Below are 23,680 nucleotides of genomic sequence, written 5' to 3' on the forward strand. Positions count from 1 at the left end.
ATTAATAATTGCCAGTAGTTTTTTCATGTTTAGTGATATAGATTAGGTCTGCGAGTATAATTTACAATGGTCTTTCTATTTTATTATAAATATTTTATTTGATTATGTGTTATATAATATGCTTATCTGTTATAATCTTGTTGTTCTACAAAAACCCCTTTTTAATCAATTAGATTAAAAGAAGGTATTCATAAATTTTTTTGATTTTTCGGTGAAAGTGTCCAACTCTTGTTAAAAAGCATAATATATACACATGTTTCCTTCATTTTTATATTCATATTCTGTGAAATAATTCCAATATTCACTAGTCAAGAACATCTAAGAGATTTTATTTTTGAATTTGAAAATAAAAGCAAATATTCTTACTACTCGTATAATAACAAAAATTGAATATCTCTTTGCCTCTTTATTGCAAAATCATTAAAATGAAAAATAAAAGTTAAAAAAGAATTCATTTTATGACCTAATAAATCATGAATAATTAATTATAACCTATACCAATCTAACCAGTCTAAACTAAATTAATTTAATATTATTAATATTGTTTGCACATTTTTAAAGATGATGTTACATTTTTAATAAATAAAATAAAAGAAAAATTCTTGTTGTTTGTCACGTGAAAACATGCGGCTCGTACGAGTTTACTCTGCAATAAATACAGTTAACACTTTGAATAAAAATTAAAAATTTGCAATTTGAACGTTAACGCATAGAAAAAAATTTTATTTTCACCTCATAAATAATAAATATACGTTAGTAAATCGTTCAAGTTATATTACAACGAATATTTGGAATTTATGTTGTAATTCAATATTATTTATTAATTATTCATTTGTGTATGTTAAACTAACCAACCAGAATAATTGATAGACAATATTTCTTAATACGAAAAGTAGGAAAAAGTTTAATTTAAACGCATTTTTAGAGAGAATTTGACAGTGGCATATTAAAGTTGATATAAATTTTTTATCAAAAATTATGATTAAGGTCAGAAATTTGTGTCTTGAGTCATGAGATAGTTCAAAATTTCATTTGATTACATTCTTGTTAAATAGCGTTTTATTCAGAAAATTAATTTCTGAACAAATATAAAATTATTAATAAAACAAATTAAAGACGTTTTCATTTTTTAACGCAGAACAGATTCAGATCTGTTAAAAAAAAAAAAGTTGATGTTTGTTGTTCTGTTTAGGTCAGAACACTCCGAACTAAAATTTCATATTCTTTTTTACAGTCAGAATTTGCTCAAATGATGTTTTAAACGCATCAAACCAAAAAACATTCAGTTTCAACCAAATTTACAGTTTTTAAGTTTTAAAAGCTTTATTCGTGTTGATTTTTGCAATCTGAGTTTCCTCTGATCTGAAAGGCGGTCTGACAACTCAAATCTAATCAGATTGATTCTACCTCTGAACTAAAAAATGAAAACGTCCTATAGTATAATTTTACAATTTTATGATTGTGTTTTACGTCCAACTTTAAAATTAGTATAATAATAGAATATTTGTACAAAAATTAGTATAAGTACAATAACTACACATTATGGAACATATGTACTTGAATGTTAAACATTTTATTCTCAGAATTCAACTATTCGGCTGTTTCCCAATTCGACAAACGCGTGCAACTGATGTTGCTTATGAATTCCAATGCGAAAATTGTGTAATTGCAAGCATCCTTTGCAAAATTTATTTTGTTTTTAATGACCAATATTGAGTTTCATGCACATTATTTAACAACATTATTTAATCTACCCATTGCCACCAATTAAAAAAATCAAAAATTTATTAAAATTTTATATTAAATTATAAATTTAATTTTTTTATTATTTTTCAGTCTTTACAGTGCTAGTTGGCTCAGGTTTTGGTATAACTGCTGGAGCACATAGATTATGGTCACATAGGGCTTATAAAGCAAAACTGCCACTACGTTTAATTTTAATTTTCCTATTCACCATTGCAGGACAGGTAAATAAAATTTTATAATTGGCTATCCTGAATGTATGCAAATATTTTCATTAAACCAAAATATAATCTTGGCGAATTCATTTTTATTTTTCACATATTATTTTAAGCTTTTGATATTTCGACAAGTTATTTTTTAAAATAGAAATTAAACACAGGCTATAATTGCGTACTTATATTAAACTTAAACACTTGGATATAATTTGAATTTTTTTTTATTTTTTAGCGCGATGCTTATACCTGGGCTTTAGATCATAGAATTCATCATAAGTTTTCTGAAACAGATGCTGATCCACATAATGCAAAACGTGGTTTCTTTTTCGCTCATGTTGGTTGGTTATTTTTAACTCCACATCCTAGAGTAGTTGAAAAACGTAAAGTTATTGATATGACAGATTTAGAACAAGATCAAATATTACAATGGCAAAAACGTTTATACATTCCATTGTTTGCCCTATTAGTTATTGGAATGCCAACATTGGTACCATGGTATTTTTGGCAAGAAGATTTATGGATTGCATTCTGGACATGTTTCTGTTGTCGATTTACAGCTGTTTTAAATATTGCATTTTTCGTTAATAGTGTAGCGCATATGTATGGAAATAAACCTTACGATAAGTGAGTACCGAATTATTAAAATTTATCAATTATTTTTTTAATTTAATCTATTAATTTTTTTTTTAATGAAAAATTTTTCAGAAAAATAAGTCCTACAGAAAGTTTACCAGTAGCTATTGCTGCATTAGGTGAAGGATGGCATAATTATCATCATGTTTTTCCATGGGATTATAAAACCGGTGAATTTGGAGATTATAAATTTAATATATCGACTGCATTCATAGATTTTTTCAGTAAGATTGGATGGGCTTATGATCGTAAGTTTTATTTAAATTAAATAATTGTTTGAGTCTTGAAAAGGTATTTTTAATCATGATATATTTTCTATTTTTAGGTAAATCAGTTTCGAAAGATATGATTGCTCGTAGAGCAGCAAAATGTGGTGATGGATCACATTTTCTTTGCGATGAAATGGTTCATCAAGATCCGGTATGGGGCTATGGCGATAAGGATATACCAAAAGAAGACGTTGTTGAATTAGAAAAAATGCACGATTAAATAACTAGGAGTATTTTTAAAATCGGATTTACAAAAACAAAAAAATTAACGTTGTTTAATTAATTCAGTGAATTGTAATGGTCGCAAAATAAATTTGAAAAATATGAATTTTCAGTTTATTAATGAAAAAAGTTTATTAATAGCTTTTAAAAAAAAATAATTTCATATATTTTTTTTTTGTATTTATACAAAATATATATATTTTTTTTGTTATTTGTTAAAAATAAAATATAATATAGAACAAAATGTTCAGCTATAAATGTATAATAAAGTATTTTGTTATAAGAAATGTATTAAACTTTTTTTTTTGTTTGTTATTTTTCATGTTTTGGTGTTTTAATTTTTAAGCTTAAAACAAACTTTTGCATTAAAAGATACGTTTTGTGTCTCATTTAAAAAAGTAGTAAAATAAAATAATGTAATAACTAAATCATATATAAGCAATTTTAAAAATTTTTTTACCGCATTATACTAACGAAAATTCTACATTAAATATGATTAATGGGTTTATTAATAATGCAAATAATTAACGATTGCGGCTGGTTTATGTTTCAAATAATAAAAAAGGAATTACAATATATAAATTTAAAATTCAAAATAGATAACAGCATTATGCATATTTCAAGATAGCTTTTAATTATTAAAAAGAAACCGAAGAGTTTTCAATTCCGTAGAATAGAACATGAATTCGCTTAAATATGCTTAGTTTTATCAACGCTTAATGAACAGATTACTTATCTTATAGAAATTTTAGCAATTTTTTTAATTTTTATCATTTTCATAGCCTGTAAATTACGTAATAATTAATTTTATAAATATTTATTAAGTTAAAAATTTAAAATATGCATTCAAAGCTCTATATTAAAATAAATTAAAATATAATAACGTCAACGTACACTTTTTAAACTTTGTACTTCTCCGCTCACTTCTATAGGCTATTATCATTATATTATTATATATTAGAATTCGAAATAGAGCTAAATAACTCTTAAACTTTTAAATAAAGCACAATAAGATATTTAATTTCGTTTGAATGTACATATATACTTTTATATATATATTTTAGAATTGTTTAAAATTCTCATTTCGAAATATTTTTTCAATACATTTTAAATTATGCAATTTTTCTTCTTTCTTTATGTGTGCTACGTACAAAAAAAAAACAAAAAAAAAATGATTCGCATAATCAGTTTTTTGCGGTGAATTCATTTTATTAAATAAAATTGTCTGCAATTTTCACTCATCATATATTTTATATATGTATTCATTTTTACTGGCAATATGTCATCATCCAAAGTACACTGATGAATGAATAAGAGTATAGTCATAAGATGTGAACGTTATCTTCATGATTTTTCTCTTCGAATTTACTTTTGATTTTGTTTAAATAAGAAATTTTAGTTTTTATGTAGATCATACCAGAATTTTGAGGATAGTTTTTATATGTGTAACAGTTTAGTTCAATAATTTTAAGGTTTTAGAACAAAAATGTTATAAAATAAGTAATTAAAAATAGAATTACAAAATTTCACAAAAGTTGCAAAAGACTCACTTTCATTTAAAAAGCGTGTATAATAATTAAAGTTTCTACTTGTATTCTAATTTAAAATTATTTTAATAATGAGAACAGAAATACGGCTACTGCAGTAAATGAATTGTAAAATTTTAAAATTCTAATACTGCTCCTATTGCACTAACTTTGTAGTATAATTTTTTAAACAAGTTGAGAAAGCTAAGCTATCTTGTTTGCTGCAACAGAAAGATAATTAGGAAAATACGATTTTTGAGTTATTTATACAGAAATTTTGCAAAAACACCATTTCTTCAGCTTAAAAATTTTCGTTTGCAATACATTATAAGATGCTATAATGAGAAAAATATATTAATTTTATGTTTTGTCAGTGTTTCGGAAAGGAGTACGGTCTGAGTTTTATTATACAATTATCAAGTAATAAAGTAAACTAATTTCTTTATTGTTCATTGAAAATATTCAAACGGAAGATCTTAATTCAATTTTATTAAAATCTTTTACTTGTAATGTGTCAGAGTTTGACTAATGTTTTTATAAATTTAATGCCAATTTTATTTCTTAATAACATAAAACAGTTGAAAATTTTGTTCTCAACAAAGGTATTTGATTGTAATTCATTTAGAAAGAATATATACATTAAAAAAATATTTTGCATGTAACATGGTCTCTTTTAATTAAAATACATCTAATATAATTAGAATAATTTGCGCATAATATTTAAAAACAAAATGAGCAATAAAAACTTATTAAGTTATGTAAATGACACTTAATAATCATACATAATAATATATAAAATGAAATTCGTTTAACTTATTGAAAATATTTACATATCATGACCGATAGGTTATTGCTACATACCATATTATACCTTTCGTTTTTATAATAAAATTTTTTGTTTTTTAAGTATTTAATTTAAAATTTGAATTTAAGGAACATTTAATTCTCAGTTATTCTTTGATTTCACTTTAAGTAAGACAATACGAACGCGTTAAGAGTGTGTCCATTTAAAATTTAATTTATTTTTTTTTACAATTATTAACAAAATAAAAGAAAAAATATATTTTAATAATATTTTTTTCATATAACTCAATTATTACATAAAATTATGTAAGTTTAGTTCGCGTCTTTAATTAACAAAAAAGTAGTGATATTAAAAATATTTTGTTTTTATTTGAATTCTTTCACGAATTTTTTACAAAATAATAAAATTTCTTCAAGGGTCGAAAGTGAAATTTGAATAATATTTGTAAAATTATTCATAAATAATAATTATTAATACAATAGTTTATATGAACATATTTTAATTTTTGAACACAAAAAAAAATTAAATAATTTTGAACAGGAAAACATTTACCCAATGTTTGAGAATATCATAAAAATATTTAATAAATTAATTGCTTTAAATGAACATATTCTTCATAATATCTACGTATTTGGAATAATCTTTGTTTTAAATATTTAAAAAGAGTTTTTAGTGTTACTCTTATGCAACCATGCGATCATTCATATTTGATTTTATTAAACAGTCTACATTTGATAGAATCAAATACATATATAAGTTTAAGCTTATGTATACATTGAATTTATTAGACACCAATTTAATATTGTAAAAATAATCGACATGTTAATATTTTTTTGAATATTTAATTTAATTTTTAAGTTCAATGAGCAAAACACTGTTTAGTTAATTTTGGTTTAGTATTTTTTTTTAATTGCAGAATTACTGTTTAAAAATTTGATCGCATCTATTTATTACTCTTATACGATTTATAAATAAATCGTATAAGAGTAATAAATTAACGTGCTTCATAATTGATTATTATATTTAATTCAATCAAAATTTGCTATGCATTTTGTAATTTGGAACATTAGAAAATTAAAGAAAATTTTTGCATTATCCATAGTCATTTGCAAATTATTGCGAAATACATTCAAAATCCCTTAGACTTTTGCGATAATTAAGTTCTAATTTAGGTAATAACATAGAGCACGTTCAATAAATCTATACTGAAAAAATTTACAAAAAGTAGAATGTTCGAAAATAACTGTTACACTTAAAAATTTTTTATAACTATTGCAAATATATTTTAAACTAGAAGAAGAGCATAATAGAAAAATATTGGATATTCAAAAATTGCTTGAGTATATTATAAATCTGAGCAAAAGTAAAATATTCAATTCATATAGATTTGCAAGATTTAATTTAGAGTTTTCAGTGCATCTCTGAATTATCGAAAATCACCAAACTTTTTTACAAATTAAATTGTTCCTTTAAATTAAAAAATTGTTCTTAATATACCATAGCATTTCTCAAAACATGAAAAAATGCATCACTGGACACCCTAATTGTATGTAATTCAAAGTATTATAACTTTTGTTTTACAGGCAAAAAAATTCAAAATTTTGGAAAAATTATATTTCCATATACATATGTACATATGAAAAAATCCATCGAGTACTATATGAAACATTTTTAAAAAATTACAAATATTTCTTTTATTAAAATTTCAAGAGAGAAAAGCCATAGTAAACACATTTTCCGGTTCTCTTTTTCATCTTAACAAAGGCTTTATTTTGGAGCTGAACATTAACTCAATAAAAATTAGCTAAAAATCTTAACATTTGGAAATATTTGCTATATTTCACTACTTTAATTTCACTTTTTTAATATTATATAAGTAAGCTATTCAATTTTGATTAAAATATTCAACACATTAGAATATTTTTACGGCAAAAATAGAAAATAATAACAAATTTCTATAAACAAATAAATATTCATGAGTCTTTATGATTAAAATATTGAAGTTCAATGGGGGCAATTAATTCATTTTAACCATATATAAAATTTCAAATATTTTACTGTAATGTACTTAAAACTCTTTAATGGCAAAGAACATCGGAATAAATTTCAAGAAACATTTTTTTTTCTATTAACAAAAATTTTTTGTTATTGAAATTTGAAATTTGATTTTAAACAGCAATTCATTTCAAAATTATTTTAGATAGGATCAAATATGTCAACACAAGAATCTGCAAGTTTAACAGAAAATCAAAGTAATGAAAATGTTCACAAGGAACCATCATCTGCAACTAGTAAAAGAGAAGCAAGTTGGCCATTTGTTTTATTTTATATTCACTTGAATATCTTAGGTTTATATGGCCTTATAGTTTTATTTACAAATACATCATTAACTACTGTGATATTCAGTAAGTGTTAAACATAATTAATATTGTGATTTAATTAAAATATATTCTTACATACATATATATTTTTACTTACAGCATTCATTCTTACTTTCCTTGGAATAATTGGTACTACGGCAGGTTCACATAGATTATGGGCACATAATACTTATAAAGCTAATAAAGTTTTAAAAATATTTTTAATGTTATGTCAAACAATGGCCGGACAGGTAATTATTATTATTGCCTTTAAATTAAATATATTAATGTTAATAATTTTAAAATAATTGTTTTTAAGGGTTCAATTTATAATTGGGTACGTGCCCATAGACTTCATCATGAGAAATTTAAACAAGATGATGATCCATTTTATAGTAAGAAGGATTTTTTTTCTGCACATGTTACAGCTCAACTAAGAGGTTATAGTGTAGAACAAGAAAAAATGTTAGAAGCAGTTGATATGAAAGACTTAGAAGAGGATGATGTTGTAATGTTTCAAAAAAGGTTTGAAAAATTTTTTTAATAAGTTTTTTATTTTATAGAAATAAAATTAATTTCTAACATTTTTTTTTAATTTTTCTTTTTAATAGATTCTATTGGATTTTATATTCTATATTATTTGTATTATTACCAATTAATGCACCACTTGAATATTGGGGTGATAATGTTTCAGCTGCTATATTTGTAGCATTTTCTTTACGTTATTTAATCGTATTAAATGTTAGTTGGTTAATAAATTCTGGTCATTTTATATGGGCATTGGATAAAAATCAAAAATCATCAGATTCAAATATGATTTTCTTTGTAACAAAAAGCTATTGGCCTGAATATCATTATATGCTACCAAAAGATTATCAAGTTAATGAATTTGGTGGTTATGGAACTGGTTTTACAACAATAAGTATAAGAGTTTTTGCATCTTTAGGATTAGCATCTGATGTTTTTACAATTACAACAAATGCCGTTAAACAAGGTTTAATGAATGCTATTGATAGAAAGAAAACTGGAGTTGATGAAAAGAAAACTATTTCTGAATCAATTATGGAATGTGCTATTAAAGATTTTGAAAATTTACCATATGATCATTATATAAATAAAAAAGTTTTGGTCTAAAATATTTTTTAGGATTAATATTTTAAATATTTAATAAAATAAATAATGTTATTTTTGTTTTTAATAAAATATTTTAATATTGAACTTAAAATGAAAGGAAAACTTTTTAGAAGTTCTTTTTTTATTTTGTATAAAGCGAAGGTAGCAAAATGTTATATTTATTAATTTACAGTGAAAAACCCAAAATGCCTTCATTTTAATACCTTGCAAAAGTACTATAAATTTGATATTTTCTCAAATTGAATGAAAAACATGTAGAGGATACGCATAAGTACTTTTTTGTTTTGTTTCACACATGATATTATATGTGAACTGCTTTTGCGTCAATTCTGCAGTATTACGTATTTTCTGTTCCCTCCCTCTTGTACATATCGTAAAATCTATTACTGAGTAAGCAAAAACTGATATTAAATTTGCATTATATAAATTACCTCCAGTCTCAAAGTAAAACTTAATGAAATAGAACCCTAATTTAAAACTGGGCGGGCAATTTTTTAAACAGTTTAAACTATGTATTTATTATCCAACAACAAACTATTAAAATAATGGCCCTTTCAATTATTGCAATGAATTTGTAATTTCTTATTCTGGGAATGGAGTTTTTAAAGAGCTTATAAAACACAAATCGATGACATATCACAAATGGTAATGAGTTGGTTCATAAGTCTATTCAATACGTATATAACGGATTTCGTCCAGAAATTTTTGAATTAAAATTAAAAATAATGGAATATATACTTATAAATGCAATGATTCATTTTCTGAACAATCGTTTTATGATTTTTTGAAAAATTTTCAAAATTGGTTTTCCTAAATGTATGCAAAATTTAACATGTAGTTTAATTACAAACAGAAGCTTTTCACAGATTTTTGTTTATACCGAAAAGTTGTTGTTTATTTCATGTACACACATATATGTATATATCTTGATACGAAACTTTTTACAGTATGTGCTGAAAAACTATTGAAAATTCAGCAATTGCTAGTTTCTGAAATCAAAAGCAATTTTAAACATTTTGAAAGGAAATTGTGTGTTTATTTTCGCTTTAAATAATTTATTAATCCTTTATTCTAGTCAGTTTGAAGTTAATCAACTTTTTTATTAAAAAATAAGAAAAATAATAGAAAAAAAAATATTAGAATATAATAATAGTCTTACAGCGGTTTGTAAGATTGTAAAACTCTACTTAGACACAAATTCTTAATAATCGATTTTTTAATCTAATAAAAGCTAAAAATGTGGCTACAAACAAATGTTGCTAAACGAATAAAAATACAATACAACAAAAATTTTATACATTTTACGGCAAAATTAAAAAAAAGACGGCAAATTAGAGAAGAATCCAAATAAGATTTTTACGATAAGGGAATAGAACAATCCCAATAGACACAGAGTCATGTTAAAAGCAAAATTAAATTAAATTTTATAAATAAATAAATTTAAATAAAACTAACCGTAAAATAGCCTCTTTTCATTTAACAAGTAAAGGTCCTTTACAAAAAAGGATCTTTGTTAAAATTTATTTCTTCAATCCGCTATTAAGTACATACATAAGAAAATAAACAAAATTATTGCCTACTTTTGCGATGGTAAAAAAATAAAGCATAATGGTCGAATCCCACCACAAATTTATTATTTACTAATATCTAAAAATTTCAATTACTAAAATTCACCGTCTGAGCAAAAAACGATATCAACAATTTAAAAAAACAAAAAAACGAGACTAAAATAACGGGTAATTTGGTTGGCCAGTATATCATTATAATTTTAACCTATGCTATTTTGTGGAGGAAGAAATCAGTCGTACTTTTTTGCGTAAAAAACTAGTAAAAATGGGAATTCTAAATGAGCTATAACATTTAGGATTCTTTCGGCGGACAGATAGAGTAAAACTATAATAAGCATTTTTTCTTGGAAAATTAACTTACTTTGGGGAAGTGCTAAGAACTAGAATAGGATTTTGATTTAGCTTCATAACCCTATAAACCGTCAACTATTTATAGTACTGCTTTTATATTATATAAAACCTATTTGGCAATTAAAATTTTTATTTAACCAATAAATTGAATCGAAGGCGAAATACCCTGTACCTATCCTTATTTCTTTTAATACAACATAAAACAGAGTATAAAAATTGTGAACTTGTGTTTAATTTACTAATATTTTTGTAATAAAAACCAAAATCTAAATTTTTATTATCTTAAATGAGAAAAAAGTAAAATTAAAGCTTCACGTGGCATTAATAAAATATTTTTGTTGTTCAAAACTCTTAGTTTTCCTCATCATGCTTGAGTATAATTTCGGAAATCAAATCTAATTCATACCTGGTCGGAATCACGTACAACCAAATTTTCTTCTATCTAGATATACACATGTACATATGTTTCTAATAATAATTATTAATATTCTTAATACTGTATAGGAACGTATGTGTATTATTTCTGTTCTTGCAAAAGTTTAAAAGAAAAGAACGTATTAAAACTGGATATTTTTTTTTGCTTGCTTACTTGTCTATTATTAATTTGCATGATGTCCGGCTATTTTAGTGATTCACACAACGACAAAGAAAAAATTAAAATTGCAAATTTGCTAAAATTTATTTGGATTGTCTGCTTGATCTTTTCAAAAGAAACATTTTAAATAAGAAAATAGGGCGTTGAACGTGTCAACTCTGTGACACTCGTACGAAAGTTTTTCAAGATGTTTGTGACGGTTGACAGAAGGGTTCATTGGGAATATTTTTTTTTCTATTGGTTGTTACTAACTAGGGTCGCGTAAATTTTGAGAATTTTATTTTGTTCTTTTTTTTTGTAATACAACAATATTACCTTTAAATTTGTAGTATGGAATAATAGCCCTATTAAACTGCTTTCACTTTTGTAAAGTTTGAAGACTGTATACTTTATATTAGTATTTGACTAAATCATTATTGAACTATGTAGTATGGCAGCTACTCCAGCCAACTGCTTCGTTACACAATTGCTATAAGTAATTTGCGAAATTTTGGATCAGCCTACCTCAATCTTGGACAGCCGGATAGACAAATGTAGCTTAATCGACACTGAAAAGACTTATTATTTTTTGTGTATTACAAACGGAGTGGTAAATTTGTAATACCCTTCAAGCTGTTGTTCAAATAGGGTATAAAAAAAGAAACATCGAAACAAATTTTGGAATACAATAAAATTGAAAATTTAAATTAATTATAATTTATCTATTTCAAATAATTATCAAAATAATTAACAAAAATTATTAACAAATTAGAAATTATTGGTATATGACCACATATATACAGCAAACAAACTTGAGACAATAAAAAAAATCTTAATAGTTCTTAATTTATTTACTTAACTGTTGGATTATTGAATAGTGAAGGTCGCTTGAATAAACACTTGATTAGAGCATTTATAAGACACTTAAATTTTTGGTGTAATTTTTAAAATTTAAAATCAGATTAGGTTTAAAATCTTATTATTTACTTCATTCCAAAATGGTGGAGATTTAAGCTTTTATTTCGAATCAGTGCCAAAATTGTGCCTAATACATTGAGAATTTTACCATTTGATTCAACTTCCTTGTTGCTATTTAAGCATTCTAAACGAAAATAAAAAGTTTAGGCACCATATTCTAACATTATGCTATGCTAATATTATATTCATTAAAACTAAGCATGTATTCAAAAATTAATTAATAAAAAACATAATTTCTCATTTTTTGAAAAATAAATTTGAATATTATAATAAAATATTTTAAATAAATGTTATACCGCATTGACTTTTTATAACAATATAATTTAAACTAATTTGGAATCAATAACCTCACGTGTGTAGCAAACATAAATAAAAACTAGTTTTAAAAAATTTTTTTTTTGCTGTATTACAAAAAGTCCAATTAATCTCAAGTCTTTCTTACTGAAGGCGATTGGAAAGGTAATTGATAATCATATCAGAATTACGATGTCGGAGGGGAGGTCGAAGTCAACACACGTATCAGCCGGCTCTGTACCAACGAAAACCATGAGCAATATACTAGGACATAAAGGGGTTAACACCTCGCATGAGGCGCAGGAACGTACCTTAACATTGCTTTGAATGTTGACTAAAATGGTACTGCACATGGGAGGTGTGCACAAATGTGGAGAAAGAATTCCACCCCGGTTGTGGACGGACTACTTGTCGTACTTGGCCTTTAGTGCATAAACTTCTAGGTACACGGAAATTGAAGAAGACCCTCTGTGACATAGTGCAAGGCCTAGTTTGAAACTTAGAGCACAGGCTTACCCAAACTTAATTCCAGAAAGGTGTACTAGGTGCCACCTAATTATAAATAATACCGATATATTCTTACGAATTTCAGGCTCTTATTTTGTTTTTACTATTCTTTTATATTTGAGTATATTTTATTATAGAACTTAAAAGTAAGTGAAACAATTCCTAATATTGCAATATGTAATAGTGCTAATTCATATCCACATACATATGAACATATTTCTTCATTTTAAAAAAAATATTTACTGTTTAAAACAACTTATGATTTTAAAAATAGAAAATGAAAACAATAGAAATAGAAATATTTTCTATTTCTCGTGTTATGGTTCTACCTCATGTCACGTTGACTAGCAGATGGTAGCAACTTTGTAGAAGAACAAAGTACCTTATAACATTGTGTTCTTTATTAATTTTACATACTAAAAAGTATATTTTGAGTTAAGAATATTAATATTTTATCCTAAATAGGGCTGGGACACATTTTCATTTTTTTCTTCCAAAATATTAAATATTACTATAAATTATAAACTAAGATATATATGTACATATATATAGGGTGTTTCGCATAAGAGGGCAAATATTTCAACGATGATTCACTGAACAATTTCCAGCAAAAAATTGTATAGGAAGGGGTGGGCAGGTATGATCGTTTTCGACCTACAGCCCGTTGAAAAAAAAGCATAACAGATTTTTTCTTCAAATAACTTCGGAACCATGCGTCATAGAGCAACCATTGGAGGCTTGTTTTACAGACTTGATGAAACTTATACAAGGTGATTTAGTAATCAGTGTTTTAACATGTACCACCTTTGAACAAAAATCTTAAAATCAGGTTTTTTATATCAAAATATTCCTTTCTTAAATTGTCCTTGTTTAAATGGTCCTTAACATTTTTTAGTGAATTATTTATTCAAAAATTGTTAATATTTGTTGGAAATCATAGCATTTAAATTAGAAAAAGGAGGCAATTTTTTTCGTTATTTTCTGAAAAAGGTTTACCTAACCTGGCACAAGGCATATACCATTACTATAAAAACAATTTTTAATACGTAATCAAAGATTTTTTATATAAATAAAGTCATAATATTATTATATTCTCTGTAAAACAGTCTCAAAACAATTTGCTTTCTGTATACTTAAATATTTATATAAATTTGTATAGAATTTTTTGATTATTAAAAATTTATTAAATTAAATTTTATACAAATTGTATACAATATTTTTTATACAATACCATTATTAATATATTTTATAAATATTATTTTACTGTATGATTACGTACTGCAAAAAGGAAAACATTACAGTAGAGTCTTGACATAGTGCCCAAGTAATTGTTCATTAGGGTTGTTATTACGAGGAGTTATGGTATTTCGAGAATAGTCCTTTTAATAATTTATTCATTATATTCCCGTACAATTTTCAATCATTTGTTATAGACCCAATACGAAATCAACTTCGAAACCATATTAACATGCAAAAACAATTCAAAACTTATGCAATCTCAAAATAATAAATTTTGATTTAACATAAAAATAATAAATTTTATTCTTTTCAGTATAATTTTGAAAATTAAAATTTGGTCACTTGTTGCAATGTTTTGTAAAGAAAAAATACTTGTTGTTGATAAGTACAAGAAAATATTGTTTTATAGGCTCTCCCTTTACGGTTGTGTCCATATTATTTTTAATAAAGTAAATTTGAAAAAATTAGATCGCTTTTCCATAAAGCTAATATATCGAGATGCTACTGTATACAGAAAATTTTAAAAAACTTTACACGAATTTTTGAACTATGAACTACATAATAAATAGCCTTTCTATATTTTTACTAAAACCTCTATTAAACCCTTGTAGTCTTCTTATTATGAAAAATACATTATTATGAAGTATTTCGGAGACCTTGCAATGCATTTCTGATTGACCAAGTAAGTTTTTTAGTATGTTTTCTAATGATAATGATAAGAGAAATTCGTGCATTAAGTTCAATAATTCTGAACATACTTAAGTTTTTAAATGTATTTATAGGTGCAATATGCTATGGTAATACAAAAATCACAATTGCTTCTAATTTAACTTGCCTAATTTATAAGATATTAAGCCAGTATTTTTTTGTATAAATTTTAATATATAATTAGTGAGCGCATTGTTTACAATAAGGGAGGTTATGTGATGGCAACAAATTTCAGAGGTTGAGTTTATGCTTATCCTAACATGGAAACGCACTTCTTCATGGCAGGAAGCGCAAATAAACTGTTTTTAGAGAGATGATTCTGTCGGTCTGCTGCTGTGTTGGTCAGTTGGTCTGTCTATCAATCTGTGCGCACGTGTGTATCTCAACTTCGATTGATACAGTTTTAATAAAATTTTATATGTAAGTTTATTTTGGTCATATCACGTATCGATAAGTTTTGCGATATATCAAGCCTCGGGAACAGGAACTTTTTCCTGGTCGATTTTACATTTTTTCCCATATAAAAAGAAATAATCAGTCAATTTCCTTGCTTTTGACTAATATTTAAATTTAAATTATGATAATTTGAGATTTAATTATGTACAAAATGCTAATATTTCTATGATCCGCAAACATTGATTCATTTCCTTATAAATATGTATATGAGTATGTATTAGGCTCAATTCCAGAATGTTATAATCGATAAAAAATGATTTTCTAAGTATTAACAAAAATAGTATAAGCAAAAATTTCTAACACCTATATTGTGCACATACATTATAATTGGTAAGATAAGTTTAGCTAAAAAAGATTGATTTCGGGTTTATTACATTTTAAAATTGTTCTCACTAATAAATTTTAAATTCTTTTTTTAATTTTTTTAAAAATTTTAATATCATGTATTATATTGACATTAACATATATTTATACGAGTATATACATTTTATTTTATTAGGAGTGCATTCACACCAAATTCACTTTTTGTGTGCACAAAATAAGTGAAGTCCATGGGTATGTTATAACATAAAAGGTAAAAGTTTGTTTTTATTTTCTCACCTATAGTTTACCTATATATATATAATGTTATATGTATATGAGTACATTCTAATAAAATATAATTTTAATTCTTTTACAAAGTATGTAAAAAGTTTTTCGAACCATTTCGAACAAAGAAATCATCAATATTTTATTATAAAAGAATTTAACATTAATCAATAATTCATAATTTTGATATTTTGTCTACAGAATATTTTATAGAAAATTTCAAAATAATTTTAAAATATATTAAACATAATAATATTAAAAATTCTCAGTTTAATTTGATAGTTCATTTCAACGAGTACGGTTCCCTTTAATATTAAATTAAAAGTATAACAAAAAAAATTTATCAAAATGTATAATTAAATTAAAAACAAAAAGGGCTAGAATTAATAATTTTTTTTTACAAACTACAAATAATTTTAATTAATATTATTTCTAAAATATTGCAAAAATAAAACATAAATAATTAATATTAAGGAAGTGTTTAAAAAATATATGTATATATTTTATAATATATATGGAAATTAAATAAGGATTAAAATCTAATATCCTTTTAATTCAAGTTAAATTAAAAATTACATGTGTACGTTCAAGGTAAAATAAATTTTTTATGAATTCCTACTTTAACAGACTTGCAAATAAATAAAAGTGAAACAATTGTGTATATATGTGTATATATGAGGGGCTCAGAAGCAGAGTGTAAGCCACAATGCCACTTTGAAAAACCAGAACATTTTTACAAAATCAGAAAATTTTCACAAAAGTAAAAGTACTTTTGTAAAAAATAAATAGGAAAAAAGTTATTTCGAAACTGGAAACTAATATCACTGATTATAAAAGATGCATAACCGATTGCAGCAAAAAAAAATTTTTTTTTATTTGTGGCTTACGCCACTCTGCTTCTAATACCCTCATATGTAGTTTGTATTAAGGAAATAAAATTTAAACCGTCCCTTTATATTTTAAGTCATTTGAATCCAAAAATACCTGAAGATATTCCTATATAAATATTTTTTTAATTTTAGAGCTTTATTTTAAAATTTGTAAAAAAAATTCTGAAAAAGTAGAAGTTTTCATCCAAGAAAAAAAACCCAAGGCAATTAAATGATACAATTAAATATGTTTTTATACTCTGCACCTTCGTGAAGGTTATTATTACTTTTGTATGGAATTTGTAACCACTTGAAGGAGTCATCTCCAGTATGGACATGTTTAAATATTCTTGCTCATCGTAAAATTCTGCGTTGATTTACACACGTACGTCCTTTCGTCCGTCTGATCGCACGATAACTTAAAAATAAATAATGTTATCGACACCAAACTTTTACAAGTTGTTTCTTTTCTGCCAAGGACGACTACTATTGCGTTTGGATCAATTCGAACATAGGGTTCTGGTAGCTGCCATAGAACTCAAAAAGGTTTTTTTAAATATTTTTAAAACTAAAGGAGATATGTTAGAATCAAATTTTGCAAAGGTGTGTCCAGTTACATTTACATATGTTCTAAAAATTTTATTGAAATGGCATGACAGGTTTGGGTAGCTGCCAAACAGCTCCAAAAAGAAATTTTCATTATTTTGAAAAATAATAAAGTTAGGTTCTTGTGTGTCCAATCAAAAGCTAATCCTAGATAATTCAAAAACAAATTTTTTAACTCAGATTGTCAAAGTGCAGGGTATAATTCGGCTGGTTTATACCGACTGAAACGTTTTTTCTTGTTTTAATATCAGCGCGGCCACCCAAATAGTACACTTAGGTCACCTAGGCTCGTTGTGATGCCGCCAAACCTCTCTCTTCCCCTTCATTAGAATCAGGCTGTCCATAACCATAATATAGCAGGTGACTCACCGTCTCTTTCTTTTCCTGGTCACAGCAGCTGTTCCAGAGATCATTTGCGGAACGGCCCATCCTGCTCACATGATCGCCAATCAGACAGTGTCTACTTAAAACCCTATCACCCCGCCAAGTCTTATGATGTGGAATTAGCACCTTAAAGTAAAATACTAGATTTCAATTAATATACATCCAGGATTTCAACACATTTAAATTATTCACAAAAAAATTACAGTATTTACTAAAAATTGCACTTGAACAACACATAAAATATTGACCTTTATATAAGTATACATATACATATACACTTACATATTTCTAATAATGTTACAACATAATCATTGGTTATGCTTGCGTACCAATTTTTAGCAAGTTTAGGTCAGTGACTTTATTATATATAAGGTAATTTTAAAATTAATAATAAATTGTGCCATTGTTTTATTTCTTTTTTCCTCCTGGTCTTTATAGCGTATATGAAGAAATTATTCATCCGGTTATTAAAATTGATTTTAATTTTCTTTTTCTACATCTCACCCTATTATATTTTTGACCTTATATTACATATAAATTACCTTATTTGCAATTTAATTGAATTATGACCAAATTAAAAATAAAATTTGCAAAGTCACAAAATATTTGAAAAAAGAAGGAAACAAATGATTTTTCTTTTATTTTTTAAGTTTTGAACTAAATTTTGGCAAAATATATGTAACGTACATGCATAAAACCTTTTTCAATGTCACTAATTATTTATTGAAAAACAATATACTTGTAAAAAATAAGTTTAATTAAAAACATTTGAAATTTATAGAGTGTACATGAAAAGAAAATTTATAGTCTATGATATCAAAAAAAGATCACACAATTTGCGTACCTATACGAAAGTCAAATTTTGTGTATTAAGTAGTTAACCAGCACAAATTTATTTGATCAAAATAACAGCCTAATTTTCATTTTTATTAAAAAAATTATTTAAAAAAATTAACAAACGATATTAATTATTAGAAAATTTTGATGGCAATAGGCATGAATTTGAAAATATTATTTAATAAAAATAATTGCTTAAGTTGCATTCTTAAAACCAATTCATCTTGAAATTTCGTGAGGCGTGCACTGGTTGAGAATGTATTTAGAATTCAATGAATTTACTAGCCTTAGTTGATTCTAATTTTGTTAGAATAAAATAATAATTTTGACAGAAATATTTCTTTTATTCTAAATTTTTCTTCCCAGTCAGCCGATTACTTATTATAATTAATAATAATCATAATTAATAAAAAAAACAAAAATTAAAATGATTTGTCATGTATGCAATAAAAGAAATGATATGAATGATGCTGCTGAAATAACCTATAGTGATCGCTTCATTCAAAATATGCTAATCTGAAAGAACAAGATCTACATTTTTTATGTTATTCGTTATAAATTTAAGATTAGGCAATATTCAATGTTGGGAAGTGGCACCAAATAAATTGATAGTGCTCCCCATAGACTTATTTCTTCAATATTTCTTTTAATTTCGATAAATACATTTTAATTTTTTGTTCAGAACCGCATAGCTAATCTATGGGAAAATATTTTGATGATATCATCCGTACAGTTGCCTTACACTTTAACTTTTGTACTATTATTTTTAATATTATTTTTTTTTAGTTTTAATAAAGTTACGCATTTAAGTGAAAATTAAACACTTTTAAAATATTATTTGGTTGTACTTTGAAATTTTTAATATTTCTATTTAATCTTGCTAATATTTTGCAAATATACTTATATACATTTCGAGGTAAATTTAATAAAATTTCTTTTTTTTTTTAATAATTAATGTCAAATAATACACATAAGTATTTTGATATTTGAAATTTAATCATCTTTAAAATCAAGTAAACAATGAGAAGAAGATTTATTGAATCATATAAAATTTAATTGATTTTTTAAATAGTGTACTTGAAATGGAATTATTACTAATTAGAATTACATTATACTATAATAAGTTTACTTGTATACGTGTATATACTCGCAAAAACGTAGATGTGCATTGGACGCTAATGAAACAGAGTTAGTATACAATTAATGAATACGCATTGACTTAATTGCAAAAGACTTTTTTCTTCAGAGAGAAATTTCAATTAAATTGAAAATTTAATTTTAATGAGAAATCATAGCAAAATTCTAAATTACTCAAAATTTTACCATTAATATGTAATTTCATCAAAATAAGACTCAAAGTTAAAAACTATCAATTCTCATTAATCCCATACTGAAATGAACTCATTAAAATTACATAACTCATTAAATTTCTACTCTGAACATATAGAATTTTATTCATGTGTCAAAACTATTTCATTGACTTGCAGATTACATACAGTAGATACTACCTCCGAGAGATTATATTACGTTACAGGCTTACCCTGGATAATAGGTGTACCTATAATTATAAAATGTGTATTTCTTTAGCATAATTTAGCTTTAATAATTTATGCTTTATATTAAACTTAAATAAACTGATACGAGTATTCCATATAGAATTCAATTGCTATTATTGCCAAAATATTACATACAAATTTTATGCGTTTTACATACAGGTGCTCCCATATTTTTTAAATACATATGTATGTGTTATGTTTGTTACAAGCCATACATATATGTATTTAAATTTTGGTTTTATTTTTTCAATATTCTTTGCCAAATATTTATAAATCACATAAGTAAGAAAATAAAAACATAAGTGCATGTAAATATTTTTTTGTTTATATGTAATTAAAATTATAAACTTATATACAAATATGTAAGCATATATATGTATTATGTATATTTTAAGAATAAAACATTGGGGTGTATCCGTTCCTTATAATTGAAGGATAAATTTAATTACACAATATGATACTATAAGCTTAAGCAATTTTAGATTAAGAAGTTAAAAATTTCTCTTAAATTTTTTTAGTGTAGAAAACGTAGACTAGTAATTTTCTTGAGCAAAATTGACTGGTTATTACAACTATGATGCTAACAAAGAATTTTTAAACTTTCTAAAAATGTTAATGTCAAAAATCAAAAAATTACGGTCTAAAAGCAGTTTCAAAACTTTGTTTTAACAATTCAAAATACTTACAACTTTTCTCAAGCCAAAGTAATTAAATTGCAGATTTCAGTTAATTTGCCATTATTTTTTACCGGCCTCATTACATACAATAAGGAGGTTGTCTGATGGCACCAAATTTCGGATGTCGAGTTTCTGGTGGGAAAGCGCTTCTTCATAGTTGGAAAGCGCAAATAAACTATTTTTAGAGAGATTCGGAATGTCGATCTGTGTGTGTACGCGTGTATCTCAAATTCGGCTTAACCGATTTTAATAAAATTTTATATGTGTTTATTTTGGCTATGACACAGATTGATCAACTTTTGGGATATATCAAACCTCGGCAGCTTGACCCCTTTCCAGGCCGATTTTACATCTTTTTCGTATAGGTGTAAAGAGAAATAATCAATCAATTTCCTAGAAATTTAAATACGGGGTGTTAAAACAATGAATCTATTAATTTTTTGGAAAAATCATTTACGACACGAATTGATGGCATTTCTTGCAATTTTATATTTGAGTTTTGATTGTTACCGGGTATTCGGAAATACGGATGGCACAAAACGAGATTTTTCTAAGAACTAAATTTACACTTTTTTAACCGTTCAAAAGGCATTTTCATTATCTTCTGTAACACTTTTACTTAACTAAGAAAAACACATTGTGGTCGCTTATGTACTAATTACTTTGGATTTTTTTTTATTTAAGCTTATTGAAAACTAATTAGTAAATATTTCACTGACTATACTTCAATTATTTTTTAAATTACACTCGAATTATATAATCAAATTTAGAACTCTATCTATAATGAATAACTAATTTTTATAAATTAACCAATATTTTATATTTTTCTTTTGACTAACACTCAGCAACACTGACCAAAGGGTAAACAATTATAAAGCAGACTTTTTATAATGAATTTCTCATTTTGAATCTTTCCAAAGATCGCATTGTTATGGCCAAAGGTTTTAGTGTTTATGTTTTCAGTATATGAACCAATTGATGGTATTTTAAACTTAAAATAATTGTTGTTATATACATAGGTACTTATTCGGGTACATTATAAATAGTAATAAGAAATAAGTAATTTCCAGATGAATTATTACTTTTGTTTTTCAGAAATTTAGAAAAAGATTCAATTGACCGAACCCATAAAAAAAAGAACAAATAAAAACAAAATTGAAACGGAATATTATTTTAATTTTTTGACAATTTTTGTTTTTTTTTGTCAAAGTCGCCATTATTATTTCACACTTTACTCATTAAATAAAACAAAACCGACGAAAATTTTTACATTTTTATTATTTTTTTTTGTTCTTCTTTTCCTTACATTTACATCTACATATTATATTTTATGAATTACATAACCGCCCATGTATGACTTTGGTATAATAATGAAGTTCCAATTTAAACAAGATAAAAAGTAATGTCTCTGAGCTGATCAATGGAAAATACATAACTTCATATAAACATTAATGAACAAACAAACATTGTGGAAATAAAAACTCGCAAGTTTTGAGCTACACAATACAACAATAATAATGTTTGAACGCATTTAAGAAACGTTCGGAAATTTTTTTTTTGTATCTAAGTAGTTATAGGAAAAAAAACCAAAGGCTGTGCGATAATTACTTATAAATTTGTGCACATTACTGTGTCCACACCATATAGCACAAATTTATGAATTTTTCAATTTTCTTTACCTTGTGTATACTTGAAGATTTCTGGGTTGATTTTTGAACCCAAGGCTATTGTACGTAATTTTGTTTTTTTCATTTTTTTTTTCTTTTTTTGAATCTTGTACATTTTTGTAATAAATATTTTAATATTTTTTCCTCGAAAAATTTTATATACATACATACGTGTGTTTTTAATTATTGTCGAACGTATTTATATACATAAGTACATACATAGGTATATAATGCGTGTAAGTTCATTATCTATTTGAAGAATAATTATTCAAATATATTAATAATGTGTCAATAAACGACATTTAGAATTCACAAATTTATATTCATGAAAAAGTATAAAAAAAAAATTAATTTTATGTAAGAATTGGTAAAAAAAATGAAATTTGAAAATATTTAAAATGTAAAAAGTATTTTTTTTTTCCGAAATTATTTAAATGTACATAATGTACATACATGCATACATATGTATATTTATATCATATTTAACAAAGCAAAAACTGTTGCAAGTATAAGGCAATATGCGAGCAAAATGGCAAATTTTGTTACAATTTTTGATTACAATAGCTTAAACATTAATAAGAGATCTTATGCTTAATCGTATACAGCCTATAAATCGCTTATCTCACTTTTTCAATTTCAGTTTTTTTTTAAACCACAAATCAGAACAGATTGTATTAACTTTTCTAATAAGATTAGTGTTTCAATTGGATTCAATTGAATCTCAAAACATCGACTGAATTTGTCACCTTCAAAAATATCGAGGAATTTCGGCTTACGTAACTTACGCAACTATATGACTTTCTTGTTTTGGCGAGTTAAAAAACACGCGTCATTACGCCTCTAATATCGTTTGAAATTTATTATGAAAAGTAGTATTTTAGTTGGGTAGGCTAGATTGAAGCGGTGTACCATAA

General features: G+C 25.0%; 2 protein-coding genes across 6 annotated transcripts in view; both read left to right on the forward strand.

Moving 5' to 3' along the window:
• LOC129607768 (acyl-CoA Delta-9 desaturase-like) overlaps positions 1 to 3,366 on the forward strand; it is a 34,139-nt gene extending 30,773 nt beyond the window's left edge. For all 3 annotated transcript variants that reach the window (XM_055518950.1, XM_055518944.1, XM_055518958.1), the window contains 4 exons: positions 1,837 to 1,967; positions 2,191 to 2,582; positions 2,664 to 2,839; positions 2,917 to 3,366. In XM_055518950.1, coding sequence (XP_055374925.1) covers positions 1,837 to 1,967; positions 2,191 to 2,582; positions 2,664 to 2,839; positions 2,917 to 3,080 — 863 coding nt within the window. In that variant the 3' untranslated portion in view covers positions 3,081 to 3,366. The remainder of the gene's footprint in view (positions 1 to 1,836; positions 1,968 to 2,190; positions 2,583 to 2,663; positions 2,840 to 2,916) is intronic.
• A 2,209-nt stretch (positions 3,367 to 5,575) lies between these two features.
• Positions 5,576 to 9,009, forward strand: LOC129610662 (acyl-CoA Delta-9 desaturase). Of its 3 annotated transcripts, none has more exons than XM_055523305.1 (5): positions 5,576 to 5,718; positions 7,614 to 7,818; positions 7,894 to 8,024; positions 8,093 to 8,298; positions 8,385 to 9,009. In XM_055523305.1, the coding sequence occupies exons 2-5, from the start codon at positions 7,626 to 7,628 to the stop codon at positions 8,905 to 8,907; spliced, it is 1,053 nt and encodes a 350-aa protein (XP_055379280.1). In that variant the 5' UTR covers positions 5,576 to 5,718; positions 7,614 to 7,625; the 3' UTR covers positions 8,908 to 9,009. The 3 variants fall into 3 exon arrangements, with proteins under 3 accessions (XP_055379280.1, XP_055379294.1, XP_055379288.1); XM_055523319.1 differs by having other exon boundaries at positions 5,577 to 5,718; positions 7,618 to 7,818; XM_055523313.1 differs by lacking the exon at positions 5,576 to 5,718 and adding an exon at positions 7,520 to 7,557.
• Positions 9,010 to 23,680: the final 14,671 nt, after the last annotated feature.

This window comes from Condylostylus longicornis, unplaced genomic scaffold (assembly GCF_029603195.1).
Source record: "Condylostylus longicornis isolate FDR11 unplaced genomic scaffold, ASM2960319v2 ptg000004l, whole genome shotgun sequence".
Classification (NCBI taxonomy): Eukaryota; Metazoa; Arthropoda; class Insecta; order Diptera; family Dolichopodidae; genus Condylostylus; species Condylostylus longicornis.